Source organism: Falco peregrinus, chromosome 6, assembly GCF_023634155.1.
Source record: "Falco peregrinus isolate bFalPer1 chromosome 6, bFalPer1.pri, whole genome shotgun sequence".
Taxonomy (NCBI): domain Eukaryota; kingdom Metazoa; phylum Chordata; class Aves; order Falconiformes; family Falconidae; genus Falco; species Falco peregrinus.
Genome location: NC_073726.1, coordinates 24,090,027 through 24,107,527, shown reverse-complemented (window position 1 = coordinate 24,107,527; position 17,501 = coordinate 24,090,027). Strand labels below are relative to the sequence as shown.

General features: G+C 43.9%; 1 protein-coding gene across 2 annotated transcripts in view; it reads right to left on the bottom strand.

The window, feature by feature from the left end:
* Window positions 1-2,621, bottom strand: part of FRMD4A (FERM domain containing 4A) — a 387,455-nt gene extending 384,834 nt beyond the window's left edge. The window contains exons 1-2 of one of the 2 annotated variants that reach the window (XM_055807271.1): window positions 2,428-2,621; window positions 1,823-1,957 (exon numbers count right to left, since the gene is read on the bottom strand). In XM_055807271.1, the coding sequence (XP_055663246.1) occupies window positions 1,823-1,867 (45 nt within the window). In that variant the 5' untranslated portion in view covers window positions 1,868-1,957; window positions 2,428-2,621. Of the gene's footprint in view, window positions 1-1,822; window positions 1,958-2,232; window positions 2,377-2,427 lie in introns of those variants that run through there. The other variant, XM_055807272.1, reaches the window with a different exon arrangement.
* Between the last annotated feature and the right edge of the window lie 14,880 nt (window positions 2,622-17,501).

The following is a 17,501-nucleotide window of genomic DNA, read 5'->3' as shown; positions in this document are numbered from 1 at the left end:
AGCAGGGCATTTGACATATCAAATCATCTTTTCCACACCCATGACCAGCCTCAAGTACCAGACCCTCGTGGAGCAGAGCCCACAGAGTTACATGAGTCCTCTCACAACCCAGAAACACAACCCCACCATTACCCTCCCAACCATCCACAGGGTCAAAGGCAGGAGTTCCTTTGGCTGTGGACCTCCAGCCCCAGCCAGCCTGTCCACACGGGGCTGGGAGACCACAGCAGCCCTGCCCAGGGTTATGCCCAAGGTGGGGAGACCCAAGGGGTCCAGGTTACAGGCCAGAGCTGTAGAAACACCCGACCCAACTCAAAATGACAACTGGAGCAAGGCCATGTAGCCGCAGAAAGCCATGTTCTAAGAGAGAAAATTTGTGGGCAGCTTGGCACTGTACCAGAGTTTGACAAGGTCTGTTCAGGGAGTACAGAGATCAGGGAAGGAGAGGTTTAACTTGGGAATTAAGAGGGTAGGGAAACTAAAAGCATATATAGCCCAAACAATGACACAGGGATGCCAGGCACCCATCAATTTACCTTTGAAAGAGAAATAGAAAGAGGCCATTTAAAAAAGCCAGGAAGGCCGGAGGTAAGCAAGAGGAAATGAAATGAGCTTACACAGCAAGTCAGTCACTGGCAAATATAAAATGAACCATGCAGAACCTTAATAGCATGTTTAGCATTTTGAGTAATGGACATAAAATTTGTTTTTCTCAACTTGACCTTTGTTAACAACCTTAGGCACTACAGGGCTATTACCCTGCAGCGTTCCCTTTACTAAACTCATCGTTTCTCTTAGTGCTAAGGACCATTTCCTAATACAATCAGAAGAGAGATCACTAATAATAATTACATAAATATAGATACAAAATGCATATATCTCTATGCTCTCACACGCACACGCATGTGCACAGACATATGCTCTTTGCTTATAACAACTCTCCAGTAGAAATTATTAGGGCGACATTTAGGCAGAAAAACACCCAGCAGAGATCTTACACTAAAATCATCCCTGGTGCTGCTGCATAGAAAATGGCAACAAAAGTAGGAGAGAGCAAAAAGAAAAATGAAATCAGTAAAGCTAAACAACTCTCTAATACCCCACCAAAAGGGTTTATTTTAATTGCGGCCGGACAGTGGCATGTTTCTGGGCTGAGCCACGTGTTTTGCTAAATAATCTTCTTTCAAATATTATAAATATGCAGAACTTTGAGAAGTAGGTCAGTGGCTCAACATGTTGTAGCAAATAGATAAATACTAGTCATTACCCTGTGGACTGCAGTCGGTAGCAGGTCTGACACACTCTGCAGCTAGTCAAACGGCGATTCACTGCATTAGAGGACCATTCTCCAAATGAGACAACATCTGAGTACCTGGTCACAGCTAACAGCATGCCTCTCAGCTGACAGAGAAATCAAGGTCTCCCTCTCATCGTTTAAGTTGCCTCACAATCAGCAAGGGCAAAAGCAGGTGGAAGCAGAAGGACGTGAGAATTCTGATGTGATGAACAAAATGAAAAACTACAGCTCAGGATAAACCCCAAATGCAAGTGTCAGATCTGCCAGAGAGGTCACTTCAAAACCCTGCTTTGAACATTGGTCCAGATGCATTAAACCCCATCACAGGAGGAACGTCTCTGTGCAAGCACCAGATGAACCCTTTGCAAAGTTCCCTGGGACCTAGGTGTAAAAGCCAAGTGGCAGCTCACGCAAAATCCGCCCGTGGATTTGATGCCCTGAATCCGTGTGGTGCAGCTCCCCTCGCCCCCCCACCCCCCCCCCCACCCCCACCCCCCCCTCAAACAGATTTCAGCAAGCACTTACCATCAGCAAGCTCAGAGCAGATTCAGGAGCACGCTGCACAGCCATCTCCTCTCTTCCCACATACAAATCCTCCCCACGACTTGGTCAGCCCTCGGCCCTCCCTCACGGCAAAGCATCCACAGAGCCCACAGCTAACTGCAGGGAGAGAAGCCCCAAATCAAGGTCGGAGAGCATTTGCAAGAGGAGGAGAGGATGGATGAGGGGGTGGGGAGGAGAGGAGGGAAGGAAATAACCTTCTCAGCCAGGGAAAGAAGCTTAAGCTAGGCCAAATTTTACACTAGAGAGAGGACGAAAATGAAATGGAGAGCCTGCTGGAGAAACAAGATATCAGGAACTGCAGGATATTTAAAGCTCAGGCGCACACCGCCACAGCAAGCAACAGCAACACAGGACACGTATCAAACACCTACCTGACAGGTTAGGTCCAAGCCATCCTCCCCCTGCCCCAGCATGCGGACTGTAATTAATTGCTTTTAATTGCCACTCTGCTTCCTCCACCTAAATAAATGCCTAGGTAGCAGAAAACTGCTGTGCCCCTGCCTCTGCATCTTCCTCCCTGCCATGGCGATGCTAGCGCAGAAACAGTGTCAAATATCGCAACGTACCGCTTCCAACAGGGTCAAATCTCTTCTCTCTTCTTGCAAAGCCCTGCTTTGCCTGGTTTTGAAAGCAGATGCCTGCGTAATACAGACATGAGCAACGGGGGAGAGGAGCCAGAACCAGGAAGCACCCGGCGCTCACTTGAGAGCAACAATTACCTTTATCATGTTCGAGCAAGAGCTGGGTTACGCACTGACCCTTTTCACCTCACCCCCCCTGCCCCCCCCAAATAAAGTCTTTTCCTCCTCCTCCTCCTCCTCTCCAAATGGACTCAGCTCCCTGTGGAGCTAACACACTTCCTAGAAACATGTAATTACACAGGCTGTTGTGTTAGCGCTCTGATCACGCTGCCTGCACCACATGGGAATGGCAGCCAGGCAGCCCCCCCCCCCCACCCCTTCCTACGGCAACATGCTGCAGTCCCCCCGCTGGGCTCCTGCGGCTCAGGGGGCCAGAGATGGCTAATTGTGAAAATGTGGCTGGTTAAGACATAAAGACAAATTAGCCTTGAAAATAAGCCCCTTGTTTAAATGTTAGCTGTAAATGGAAGATGGCTTTCTGAAAGTCTTTAAAAATAAACAGAGCATCCTGGTAGAAAGGCCAGCACTCCCATGTAGATGTGCGCTGCCGGACCTGCAGGAACCCCGTTCTCTAGGGCTCAAAGGCCTTCTGGACTTCAATGCAACAGCTCTTGCATCTCCCCTCTGAACAAGCAGAATTTGCCTTCCTTTCCTAAAATGTTAGGCTTCATGCAATGATAATGTCTGTTCATCTTCCAACTCCCACCCCCGTGATTTTGGAACTCAATTAAAAGTTTCAGACAAATTCAACCGGAGCTGAAATCTCTGACACATGACATTCCTGCAACTTTTGTAGAAATTGGCACCAGGATAGAGAAGAAAATCAAATTACCGTCTCTGTGAAGGCAAGCACTCCAGCCCTTGTGCTCTGCAAGCTACACCTGGCAGCTCAGCTGTGGTACTTACCACTCTGGAGTATTTATTTGCCCAACCTCTTGTTGCTCACCTGTCACCATGTTTTAGCAAAGGGGACACGGAAGCATGGGAGACTGCAGACACGGCCCTAGGCAGGTCATTCAGGACATCTGTGGCAGACCCATACCTCCCAGCATACTACTCTTGAGCCAGGGGACTGCCCTTCTTGTAAGGCATGTATAGCATGTGGCATATGGAGGAGCTTGGGGTTTCTCATGTAAATATACAGACCAGTGAGACCTGCCCTGCTCCCCACAAGCTGCAGCACCAAGCCTGGGTGTCGCATGGTGATGGCAGGGGCTTCGTTCCCCCAGCAGGCTGTCCACTGAGAGGTGTGGGAGGGGAAAGCTGCTTGTACACAGAGGGGGCACCCCTCAAGAGAAAGTGTAGACACACTCATGGGCACATGGGAAGGCATTTTCTGGGGTCCCCCTTCCTTGGTTTTGGGTTACAGATATCAACACTCAAGGAGAGTCCCTTGTGGCACACCTGGGGGTAGCATTCACTGCATGGTTTCTGAGATGCACTGATTCTGAGGTCTCACCTCCTTCACTGCAGTGAGCATATCTCCTGTGAAAGCACACTTAGGTCAGCAGCCATGCTTATCTCCACTCTTGGATGTAAGTCACCTCCACTGATGGAGAATGGGGACACAGCTTCTCAAATGCATTTAGGTACCCAAGCACCGAAGAGCTCTGGGCTGCAGTGATTTGCTTCCATCAGACCAAAGGAAGAACCAGAGAGATGAGGCAGTTTCACAGCGTTTTGTAACCATAAGGCCCATCTTGGCTGTTTGCAGTGGTTTATTCTTCGCCTCACAGTCATCTGAAGGTATGAGCTACCATATGATGTGATCTGCTCCCATCCCTCCAAAGAGGCTTGTCTTCACCCCTGAAGATGAACAGGTTGTTGACTGTTATAAGGAGCAGAGAAGCAGGCTACTTAAATGACTCTTGAAAGGGGAAAATATGCAGAATAAAAGATGAAGGTAAGCTTTAAAAAACATCTCAAGGCATCTAACTATAAAATCCATAACTAAATCTTTTTCAGCAGTACCATGCCAAGTATCCCAAGGCTATTACATTTTTTTCCCTACACTAACCCAACCTGAAGTACTGTAAGGAGGTGGCTGCAGAAAGAATGCACTCCGTAGCTCTTGAGTCTAACAAGCAAGTTTTCTCCTTTGCCAAGTGATATTAAGGAACTGGCCTATCCCTACATTTTTTGACTCAGCTAAAATGAAGAGTCTGGAAGTGTGGATGTCTTTTCCACCTCTAGCTCCTGAATTCACTCTACAGTTGAGCAGGGTAAAATCCCAGTCAAAGAGCAACTAAGAGGTAGTTACAATATGTGGTGTCCTTGAAAAAAATTCAGGTTTTCCTGAACTCTGCAAGTCTCATGGTAATGATCATATGTAGGGAGCCATCTGTGCAAAAATATATGATCTATGGCTTCAGGGTACACTTGCAAAATTACCTACAGGTTTGCCACTTTCTACTATTTAAGTGAATAAATTTCATAGCACAAGAGGAAAAAATATAGATCATTATTCACTGCAGGCTGTCAAGAGGTAAGAAGAACAGTTTTAAAAAGGAACTTACTGGATAGATGGTTAAAACTACATACTTGTGGGTTTGTTTCAAGGCCCAAAGCTATGGCATTAGCAAAAGAAAAAGACTTTATTAGCTGTATTTCCACACACACACACTTTAAAAGAAACAGGTGCTACAACTGATGAATAGAGTAACTGCTTACAATCACTTAAAACCTGTCATGGCAAAGTCTGGATTAATAGAAAAATTGATACCAGTAGGAAGACATAAAGCACTTGAAGACTGGTGTGTAGCGAGGCACCTTCCAATTCCAGTGTCATCACTGGCAGTGCTTTGACAGGGATAATATAAGCACAGATATTCCATGCTACCATGGGTCACCGTCGTTAGAGCTGGTGGCTGCTGGGGCTGTGATTTGAAGTTCTGGTAACGCAGTGTGGTAGGAAAACCCTCTGCTAAAAGCACGTTGTGTTGACTGGTCATGGACACACCGAACCTGATAGGCACCAATTGTCCTCAGCAGGAGACGTGACTCTGCAGGCCCCGAAGAAGATGGCATTATTAACAATATGAATGAAGGCAATACAGAGCTCAGGGTTAATGGCAAGACTTGATTTCAGCTGGTACAGAGCTTGTATTTCTTATTAAATTTATTTCCTAGGTTTTTTCTTCCATGAGCCAACCAGAAGCTCTAGTTTTCAGTGATATGAAAGTAAATTTACCATTTATTGCTAACATATATACTTCAACCACTAAAAATGAAAGTACTTCCTCTCATCACCTGTGAAATTTGTGAGAGATCAAAATCCTGATATGAATTTTGATTTGCTTTCTTGCGTCACATATGTGTGTTTGAGTGAAATGCTGTCTAGTGATATGACAACTGCCAGGAGCTCATTTTTTTAAGCAAAGGTGTGTACAAAGTTGTTTGATCAAGAGGAGTTAAAGTCTTTGCCTCAATTTACAAGGACTTACAAGAAAGCAAGTCCTTCTACTGTTTTGGCAGGAAAATAGTCAACTGAAGTTAAAGGTACCACCTCAAGCAATGATGTGACCAGAATCACACCCATTTACAAGACCCACGCCCATCCAACAAGCATCTCTGGAACCTGAAATCTGTCAAAGTCTATGCCATGCTTGTAAATGTTTAACCTTAAAATTAAAGGACAATGAGATTTCAGTGGGGTGAAAAGAACAGATGATGTAAGAGTATGAAAAGCTGTCTGAGTTTATTGAATTTCCTTCAGCCATTCGGGTGTTCCTCATGCATCTCAACTGTTTGCTGGAACTTAGGTGATTAGTTTGAAGTACATGTTAATCACAGAAATCAAATTTGCATTATGAATGGCCATGGCAGAAGTGCTTCTGCTTTAATCCACAAAGGAAGAACCACTTCATACAACAAACTGCAACAAAGCAACACAGCTGGGATGTCTATAGACGCCTAACCAGAATAACAGAGAATTACACAAAAAGAAACACGTAATTCAAGCAGACAAATTTGAGGACCTACATTTTACTTATAGCACATCCCCAAAGAAGATAAAAGCCTGATGCCCACAAGTAAATTATTCATTGTGAATTATTCACTCTGCTTTAAAAAAGATCTGGAAGGAACTTGCTGCATTAGCTCTTCTCCTTAGCTTCCTATGCCCCCTTCCATCAACCCAATTGCTCTAAAAATCACTTGTCATACCCCACAAACAGATCCCAGCAAGGCTGGGACTGTTTCTTTTGGAAACTCTTATAGAAGCTTTTGATAATTATAATTGCAGTGATAAGGCTGGTTTTCCAAACTGCCAAAGAAATACTCTATAGGAAGAGAAACATAATTTCTGGAGTCAGCAGACTGTCAAAGGAAGCCACCACATGTGGAAGGATCACTGGCCATCCTCTTGCTCCACACCACTCTCTCTGGAGGGGGAAGTTAGTGAAGGGTTCTCTACCAAATGTTTGGGAAAATATTTCCTTGCCTTCCTCTGTTAGAGGAAGTTAGTTACAGGAAAATATTGTTAGAAATCTATCCTGGTCAGGTGGACACTCAGTTTATGACACAATCTAAGAGAAGAATTAAGCTCAAACTCATCTCTAATTTCCAGTTTAGCTGTTGATTGGCACATTTCCCTTGCCTTGCTGTTTTTGGCAGCTGTTCACTAAGAAAATTGTGCAGCTCACAAGTGGTATAAACCAGACACTCTGCCTCCCTCCGAGTGCTGAGTGCTTCCTTGATTGAACCTCTCTGGACCATTTGTCTTTAGAGCTGTGCAAGCAACCCAGAGGCTGCTCATTGCTAAGCAGTCCCACTCTCAAGAAGACTTATGTCTGAAAACTAATTAGGTTTGATACGCACTGCTTTGGAATAATAAGAGTCCTAGAAATATCTTCTTGTAAGGACAAGGGTAAGATAGCACAGAACTCTCCTGATACACCGCCATAGCTAGAGGCAAGGATATTTCTTGGACCCTCTGAAGGTACTTCTTCATGATGGTGTCTATCACTGGAGAACAATGATCCTTGCAAGAAAAGGTCATTGCACGCCTCTTCGACAATTGTGAGGGTGAGACCTGGCAAAGCAAGAATACTAGTTCTGAGTCCCCTAGCAGCCACTGCCTGGGCCAGGGAGAGAACTGTGGATTCTTGTGGCCTCTGTGCCAACGACGAGGCAATGCCCAGCCTGAGACCACTTTTAAGAGACCTAAGCAGACCAGAAAAAGCTCTTGTATATAAGTATGAGAACTGAAGTTTCCAGAGAGTTATGCCAGCGGTAACAGGCTTACAGAAGTATACCACAGTGGCATACAAGAAATACTTGTTGGAAGTAGGGTGGCTTCCCATCAGGATCAGTGAAGGGACTCTGACATACGGGCAGACCTACCGCTCTTGCACAAGTCCAGCTGCCTCAGGTGCTACTGCCTCTCTCAATTTTGAGATAAAGTTGGGCTACTTTTTTCTTCCTTTCCATGTGAGAAAGACTCCTGTCTTCCAGGTCCCCCTTCAGCCTGTGCTATGCAAGATTTTGGGAACCCTGGTCATCTGCAGCTGACATCTAGGAGGCAAAGCATCTCCTGCTGACCTCTAGTCAGTGGGAGCTGACACCCAGCAGCACCTCTTGCATCTCCCCATCCATCAGTACCACCTTTCTGTTCTGAACTCAGCAGGGGCTGGGCAGCTTTGGACATGGATTATTGCTGTCCAGCATCTCCCACCATCCATGAGCGGCTGTTTCAGCCCACAGCTGGGCTAACCTCTGTAACTGCGTGGCACCCATACAACTCAGACCCAGTTAGAAGTTTTGTTTGAGCTCCCATTCCTCAGTTGTCACAGCCCACACTGAGCAAGCCAGAAGAGCCCAGTTGCCAGGGAACTCTGAATTTCTTCTACTTCATGAAACATCCTATGGCATTTCAACCTGTTGCAAGAAGAGATGTAGACTGAAAGAAAAATCTAACATAAAATTATTCCAAAAGCTGACCTCTGATTTCTTCCAGCTTATATTCTATTTAATTTAGCATGAAAGAACTTAAGGCTAATGGCACCCTGGGACAACCCTAATTTTTAAAAACCTGAAGGCTAATAACTAGAAAAAAAACACATGTCTTAACTTAAAATATGACTTAATAGTGACATAGTAATTAACATTCAGTAACCATCTTATTCAATTTGAAAGCCCTAGGTTTCATATAATGATTGTTTAATATTAATTTGACATTTATAAGATGATGGCCTCAGCAGACTCAGATATCCTGAGTCCAGCTGAACACAAAGGCCCAACACAGGCTGTGGAGTCTGCAAGTGTGCATCACTGCTGCAGTTATGTTGATTTTCTGAAAATGCATTCCCTAGGGCTGTTGCATGATCTGTTGGGCTGTACTTGTGCTACTTGACCTGATTTGCCCCTGCACAAGTACAATCTTAGTGAAATAAAGCAGCACTTTTCAACTGATTCCATTTTCAATTATTTTTTTTCTTCTAACATTCATTTGAAAGAGGTTAGTTCCTCTTCTACAGTCAACCTCTGCATAGCTGTGCTGAAAAACCTGCCAAGTTTTGTTTTACTGTGCATTTATAACTTTCAATCTACATTTATTCATAACCAGTTCTTAATCTTTGTGCTGACATTATGTTTTAACTGAAGTAGATATAGCTCCTGACAATTTATGTCTAGATGTACCAATTTTCTTCTGAGCCTTTTCTTTGCCCTCTATGGGTTTTCTAGCAGCCTGCCAAGGAAAAGACTGTCTCTTTCCATTAGAAGCCCTTTGCTACCCACACCAACTAGGATCTGTCTTTCCTGAACAGCCTTGACCAACACCATGTACGTTACTTCAGATGAGGCCTGACACCCTCCACTATACTATGCCGCATATTTGTGCATGTCATGTAATTGCCTTTTCCTCTGGGCAAGGCTTGAGCATTCGAATCCTGTTCCTCTCAGTGCATCTTATTAGGCACTCATTCACCTCTTAAATACGTTTGGGTTAATGCATTGTATCCATGTTTAAGTCCACACAACTCCCATTTAAAAAAAAAATCATGACACAAACAGGGATGAGTACATATGTACCAGACTACATGGAAGTGGCTAGGCGTTATGGAGGGACTGGAACTTTCAGTCTTTGCCCCATGCATTGTCCTTGGCTCCAAAAGGTATATTTGACCTTTTGAAACTTCTCTAACAAAAACCTCAGCACATCAAGTAGACCAGTATTGAATGCCTGGAAAGTGAAGGTTTGAAGGCTCTACACTGAATATAGGCCCTGCAGGTCCTTTTAGGGCAGTGCTGTAAGTGTTGCCTATATTCTCAAAGAGAGTCTGTAATGCAACCAGGAACTGGATGTCCATTTCTTCAGTACCACCTATGCCCTCCCTGTGAAACCCCTTTCTTCTACCTTTCAGCCTCAGAACAGCTTCTGTACAGTGTGGACTTCATATCTTCATATAGATTTTGTCTGGCTGGGTAATAAGTCACTTTGCTACATAATGCCCTCGGGCAGAATGTCAGGCAAGTTGAATAATATCTACCTGAAGGCAAGTGTTAGTGGGTTACTGAATGCCAGTCTATTCACAGCTTCTGTCCTTAGACCAGGAGTCCCCTAACCTAGTAAAAACAATGTATGAGTAAAAGATGTCTAGCCAAAGATAGCCAATTAAGGCTCCCACACCAGTCAATGGACTAATACATGCAGCTCCAGAGGGTAGGTTACACATCCTATTAATCTTCAGTTGGGATGAGTGCTCTCTGGAGAGCCTGGAATCTCTCCATTGGCTGCTACAGAATCCTAAACAACTATTTTGACATTGTCAGCAAACCTCAGCTTGAGCCTCAGCCTTGGGAGCTACCAGCTACCAATGTTGCTGGTCACACCTGCTGTGGACATCTCAGCTCAGGCCTTGCAGCCTGAGCCAGGAAGCACCACTCTGGTGCTGGGTGTGCATTTGAGGATGCATGCAAATCACAGGCTTGGAGCGAGTCCCAGGTCCTGGAGGCTGCTGACCACTCAGGACGCTCCCAGCATCAGGTTCATCTTCCAGAGGTTGCCTGCCTTCCCTTAGGTTTACCCTTCCCTTCTGCCAGAACTTGAGGTAAGCCCAGAAAGAAGCAAAAGTGATTCCTAGTAAGGTTCCCTTAGACAAACAAGAAAACCGTATCAAGAGCTGTGGTAAGGATGGGGTACCCAAAGAGGTAGTTCGTCTGCCTTGGGCTGAAGAATAAAAACAGCGCAGGCTCACATGGGAAAGTCAGCATGGACATCCTCTCTTGATCTCTGTCAAAATTATTTGTTTGTACCACAGTTACATTTTGGATATCCATCAGAGGTTTTGATGACCCTGCGGTGTTGGGCATTGTATGCATACATTACTAGAGCAGGAATTTTATTATCTGTTACCACTTCCACATCAGAGCAAGGCCTGGGCTTAAAGAAGAGGAAAGTGATGAATGCTTTCATAACCTCTTCACCTGGCTTCCAGCACAGTACTGTAACCTCCTGTGCTACCATGGCTACTTCATCAGTGATTGCTATGACACGACCTAAGTAAGATGCATTGCTCACACTGAAGAGCTGACAAACCACAGTGAGATGAAGGGACTAACAGTAGTTTAAGAAGGGTGAAAAAAATATTGCACTCACAGCAGTAAGATGCAAAGGCTTTCCACATTTAGAATATTCACAGCAATCTGTATATTGTTGCTTGCCAGAACGTTAAGAGTTTATCATTCAATTGCTATTTCATAATGTAGTCAGAGTTTAGCAGTGTCATATTTAACAGAAGTCAATTTTAAAATAAAAAGGAAAATTGGTTTTATTCACTTATGAATTATTGTTACAAGTAACTAATTTATAGGAATAGTAATAAAAGCAGAACTGTGCTCACTAGGTAACATCTACAGCTCTGGAAGACTATGGCCATTAATAAACAGAAGAGAGTGCAGATTTTTAAGTACCCTTCCTTAGTCCAGAAATATGTTTCTGTGAAAACCTCACATAAGGGAGTGAGCAATTCAACTCAGTCCATTAATTGTCCTAAATATCATGGCTGGTAATCTGCAAATTAGATTATAAAACCTCATTGCATATAAACAAATACTAAGATAGATTGCCTCTGCTTTCTTGGCAATTAGTTTGCAAAACAGTTACTGTATTTTATGCTTAACAGTATTAAAGAGCCAACAGTGACTTCACAGTAAAGCAGCTTCGTAATGAATACTGTTATTATGAATCCCAGAGTCTAGTCGTTACATATTTATGGTTGCCCATATAACTCAATTTTGAAAGATACTTCTGGTCTCCACTTTATCTAACCAGGTCCTCCCTACAGCATCTCTGGGCAGCCAGGAGCTGGGGCTGAGGCCCATGTAGGGATGTTGCATGTCCGGTTTTCCCCAGATGTGGTTGGTTGGGTTTTTTTTCTTGCCAGGAACATAAACTGGTGGGATACTGAGAAATTACCACATCAGCCAGGGTTTTCTGGACATCTGGTGTCTCTGGTGAGTGAGCTGGGCAGATAACAGCTCTGGCTGGGATGCTCTACACCTAGGAATCAGGGGTGACCATAGTGCACATTATTCACAGTAAATTCCACATTCTGGGGAAAGATAAAAGAGATAACAGTATTTAAATGCCTTTCTGGAGCACAACAATGAACAACTAGGTCCACAGAGTGACCACACCTTCAGATCTACTGCAGGTATGAAGGCAGTGACACAGACCTGCACGCTGACGTGTTCCTCACCACTTCTCATTTGATGGTCATGAGTGAGGTACCTGACACACACATCTGAAGAAATTATTCTCCAATCTAGGAGACAGTCAATGAGATCAAGGATTAAACCATTGGAGGAACTGTTACTGGTGTCCATCTGCAGCTGAGAATGCTGCTCCCCAGCTCTCCTGCATCTATGGCTTATTGCAAGAGAACTACTGACGTTTCCCCATCCCCGTGTTGGGCTTTGCCATTAAATCACCTTATCAAGCTCCTCTTCCTCACCCCAGGCATGGACCAGAGAGATGACAGCTATTTGATGCTGGTGTAGCCCAGGGATGACAACAGAGGGCTTGACATCTCAAATCGCATAAGCACGAGGGATATCAGGATGAGTGTAAGCTCTCCCCCAAGAGCCTGGGACTGCCCAATAGAGGGCCAGCACACCCCACAGTGCTAAGCAGTGAGGAGATGGAAAGCTCTCCCATTTCCTTGTCCACAGAGATTTTGGCAGCAACCAAGCTGATGTGGTACCAGAGGAGCCCACAAACCAAAAGCCCTTGCTGGGCTGAGGCATCCTGGCTCCGTTTGCAGAAACCCAGAAAGTGGAGGAAGGTACAGATGAAAGATACTTAAAGGGCACTTGCCTTAGACAAGCACCAAGAGGCTGGGACCCCCCCCCCCCCTGAACACTGTGGGACGCCATGCCTGGTGCCCACAGTGGACCAAGGGAGTTCAGACTCTGTGACTCTAGTAACCCATCGGAGTTGTCTGCAGGACTTGCAACCCTTGGCAGCGCTTAGCCACCCACAGCTACCTGGAGATGTGTCCTGCTTCCTTGCAGAGCATGGGCACATCATCTTGCAGATGCAACTCCAAAGGGACTCATCTGGATTTCAACAGCTGCAGAACAGCAAGGAGGTTCATCCGCCTTGCTCACTCCACAGAAGGACCTCAAACCAACCGTCTTGTCTCCGAGATACTATAGAGACATTGCACCTCCTGTAGAAGACATCTTCTTGCATATTATTATAGTATGCTTTGGGTGGTACCTGCCACTGAGCTTCTAGAAAACACGTAACAGCAGCAACAAGGTGGAGATGGGAGAGCTGCATGTCACCCTCCTAAAGCAAGTATGGCAAAACACACACTCCGAGGGACACTGGTGGCACAACACTTGGCTGCATACATACAGGTAATCCTGATGCTTTATAGTGTCATTCTGTTGCATTTGTGTTTCATTAATTTTCCAGATTCAAACACAGTATTATTACACCAAGTTCTCTTGCCTCTCAGTCACAGCTCTTTGATTTGCAAAGTACTGTAAACCTTGCACCAGCAGTTTAAACATGCCACTTTTCTTAAGCAAGTGGCTGAAAAAACGTGCTTCGTCCCTTCTAAAGCAAACAAATGTAAAATAATATTTTATTCCGCATCTTCAGCTATGTTGGGTGTCTAAATTAGAGCCTGCTGAGCTCAATAGATTTTCCTACTGAAATTAAGGATGATTTAGATCAGCTTCTCACTGAGGAAATATATTTCAGCTTCTCTACACACACACAGATAGCTGGTAGCTCAGAGGTACGAATTGCACTTGGACTGCCTTTCCTTGGATAAGCAAATGCCTGTTAATTTCTGCAAGATGTTGCTACCTGGGGAGGTACACACTTGCGCTGAGAGCAGTGTTATTTCTGTGACAGTGCCCGTCCCAGTGCTGCAACACCTAAGTGGTCAAAGATGCAAAGGCCATGCTGAGATGCAATATTTAGACTGTGAATTTTGCATTGCTATCACAACTTGACAGCTGTCATTTCCCCAAAATCCTCAGCAGAATGTGGAGTGGCACAGGTAGGAGCACAGAAAAGCGGTGCCTTTAGAGTGGTCATTAAAATACATAGTCAAAGCTTAAAAGAAATCTGGTGTTAGCTTGGGTCTTGTGTCACCAGGGGATGACACTCGATTTGCATGACTAATACATGGTATTTTTTAGAAGAGAACAGGAGCATTTGCCATTGCCTTCCCTTGAGATCCCAAGAAGTAGTGCTTCAAAATAGTCCCTCCAAGGACCTCTGCACGTGACCCCAGCTGGACTCCTTGCTCAGAAGCGCGAGTTCTCTCCCTTCTCCCTGGAGGTCCACATGGCTGCTCTCATGCTAAACGCAACCCACTCCCCTCCTGGTCATGTAGTACATGAGACCATCAGGGCAAATACAACCTAACAAAAGTCGCTGAACATTTTTTTTGAGGCAAGAAAATTCCCATATCCCTACTGTCATGGTTTAACTCCAGCCAGCAACTAAGTACCACGCAGCCCCTCACTCGCTCCCCCCAGCCTCCCAGCAGCGGGATGGGGAGGAAAACTGGGCAAAAGGTAAAACTTGTGGAATTAGATTAGAACAATTTCATAACTGAAATAAAATAAAATACAATTATAACAACAATTGAATGAAAAGAAGAGAGAGGAATGAAATTCAAGAGGAAAACCTCCAAGTGATGCACAATACAGCTGCTCACCACCCGCTGACTGATGCCCAGCCGGTCCCCAAAGCAGAAACCAGCAGCCCCCGGCCAGCTCCCCCCAGTTTATACACTGGGCATGATGTCACAAGGTATGGAATATCCCTCTGGCCAGTTGGGGTCAGCTGTCCTGGCTGTGTTCCCTCACAGCTTCTGGTGCCCATCCAGCCCTATCGCTGGCAGGGCCTGAGCAACTGGAAAGCCCTTGACTTAGTGTAAACACTACCCAGCAACAACTAAAAACATCAGTGTGCTATCAACATTGCTGTCATACTAAATCCAAAACACAGCACTGCACCAGCTACTGAAAAGAAAATTAACTCTATCCGAGCCAAAATCAGGACACCTACTCTGTAGCCAGCGAGCTTAAAGGGAGAAGTCTGAAAGTATTCAGATGGGTTCCAATGAAAGCGCTGAGAAGTGCAGGCACATTAACAAAAGACACCAAAAACCCCACAGAACTGGGTTGATTGAAGTTATTCACAAACTGCAGTCACATTTGGCTCACAGCATCCAGGGGAAAAATAATGAGAAGGAAATAAAATTGAAACAGAATGTTTTATATCAGTATATTCTATACTTTATGATGAGGTTATCGTCCATAATAAAGATGCATGTGTTTTGTTTGGGGAAAAAAAACACAAATGTTTGATTTGATTTGAAAAAAAGTAATGAAAATGAAAAAGATTACTTTTCTTTTAGGTTGACCTAAAATGTTCCTTCCACTTCTGAATTTAATCAAACAAACAGAAAATCAAAAAAGTCAATTATATGCTAAGCCTTGTGAGTGACACACACACAGAAACAGGTAATTGAACTTCAGCCTCTCGGATTTATCTTTCCATCCTCCCTTTCTTCAGAGACAAAGAACACTGACTGTTTTCATTAAAATACTGTTAAATACTCTAACTCTACTAATGCAAATCTTCCCAAGTATATTTTGTAATTTGAGGAGGTCTGCTTAGAAACAGATGACCTTTTACAGTGTCAGATCTAAGCAAAATGAAAACAGTTTTCTTTACAGTCATTTGGAATAGCTCCTTGTGAATTAGATAATAACAATTTCCTTTAAAATGTCAGATTAACTTAAAATCAATTTCGTGGTCCAAGCTTGCATTATGACTCAAGTGTTCTTAGGCAAGTTCTTCTCCCAACAACATATTTAATGCTACGTTTACTGCAAATGGCATAAATAAAAGCCTGTGTAGCTTGTCTTAGCTAGTGATGTTTGTTAAACAAAAATGTGATGTATTTGTTTTATGTTCTGGGAATACACCTAGAAAGCAATTTGTATCCTTGGTGTTACCAATGGCTGAGTGATTGCTGCAAAAGTGTCAGTGCTGTGTGCCTTTTAACAAATAATGAGCCAGAATGTCTTCATTGCTTTGCTAATTAATACAAAGCTTAGTTCAGGGCTCTAACTTAGAAGAGGATGTCATGCATTTCCTCAGCAAAAGAGTGCCTGAGTTTCCCTTACTGAGTTGTAAAGAGAGGAATATAGTTTCTGCAGCATTTTAGGATACTCTGTGGAAATCAATAACTTGGTTAAAATTTCTGCTCTGTTTTATCTGAGACTGTGAAATGTTAAAAGTGAAATGGGGAGTCATGTCATTGCTATTGCTACTAGAGCCATTTAATAAGGCCAAAAAAAACCCCAACAAGAACAAAAAGAAACCAAAAAATTAGTATGGAAAAGACAAAAAAATACCCCACCAAAATCAGATAAGAGACAGATAAAGCTGGACACCATTTTCGTGTTGAAGAGTGAAGAAAGGTGTTGAAAGAACAAAGGGTGAAAAAATATTTTAGCAAAAAAATACAGATTTTGGCTGTTGTTTCATCCACAATCTTCCTGTTAAATCAGAAGCACCAGCAAGTCACTCTGGATTCAGCTGACGCTAGTCAGCATGTTCTGAAGGAATTATAACAACTTATGTGTTCATGTGCACCAGAGATGTAATAAGAGGGACATGAAGAAAAATAAAATGAACTCTAGGAGATCAATAAAATGTAACCCTTTGACCTGTTAGACGATCTCTATCAATTTTTCAAAGTTAGGTGATAAAATCAGTACAGTATAAGGTTTTAATCTGGCCATTACTGCTACTTTGCATCTGTGAATGTGTGCATTCATCCGCTACACAGATCTATTTTTAAATGTAGATACAGTGCCTCTAGAGAAGAAACCAAATTCCTAAATGGTATTAAAACTGACTTTGGTAAAATTAACATTTGTTCTGAAACTGTCACAGTTCTCAAAGCTTATCTCAGGAAAGGAGAGGGCTCTGTCTTCGCTGCTAGGGGAAAAAAGCAAGATAACAAGAAACGGAGCAGATGGAGTAAATTTTCAAAGCTGTGTGTGGGAGTCAGGCATTCAGATCCCATTAACTAATATTGGAGTTGAGGGATCAGACTCCTACTCACCAGGTTTCAAAAACAACAGGTTCACATTTCTCCAGCTTCACTTGCCTCTTACATGTCCCTGACGCCATCCTGGCTCCTCTCTAACAGGGTGGCATTTACGCAACAGCACAGGGCCAAATGGGTCTTTACACTTGGGGCAGGGCTCCTCATCCAGCAAATGGAAATATGTGAAGTATAGAACTGAGCTTATGTATACAGCACGTGTGCTTACAGATGTGGTGTGGAGAAGGACCAAAAACATGTAGCGGCTGCATCCCACAACTAGAAACAAGCCACAAATCATCAGTAGTTTAGTATAGATACTTTTAATAGTCATACTTCACTTCTTTAGGGTGAAAAGCAGGTAGGTACAGCCAGTACGACTGTTCGGTGATGTTCCAAGGTCTG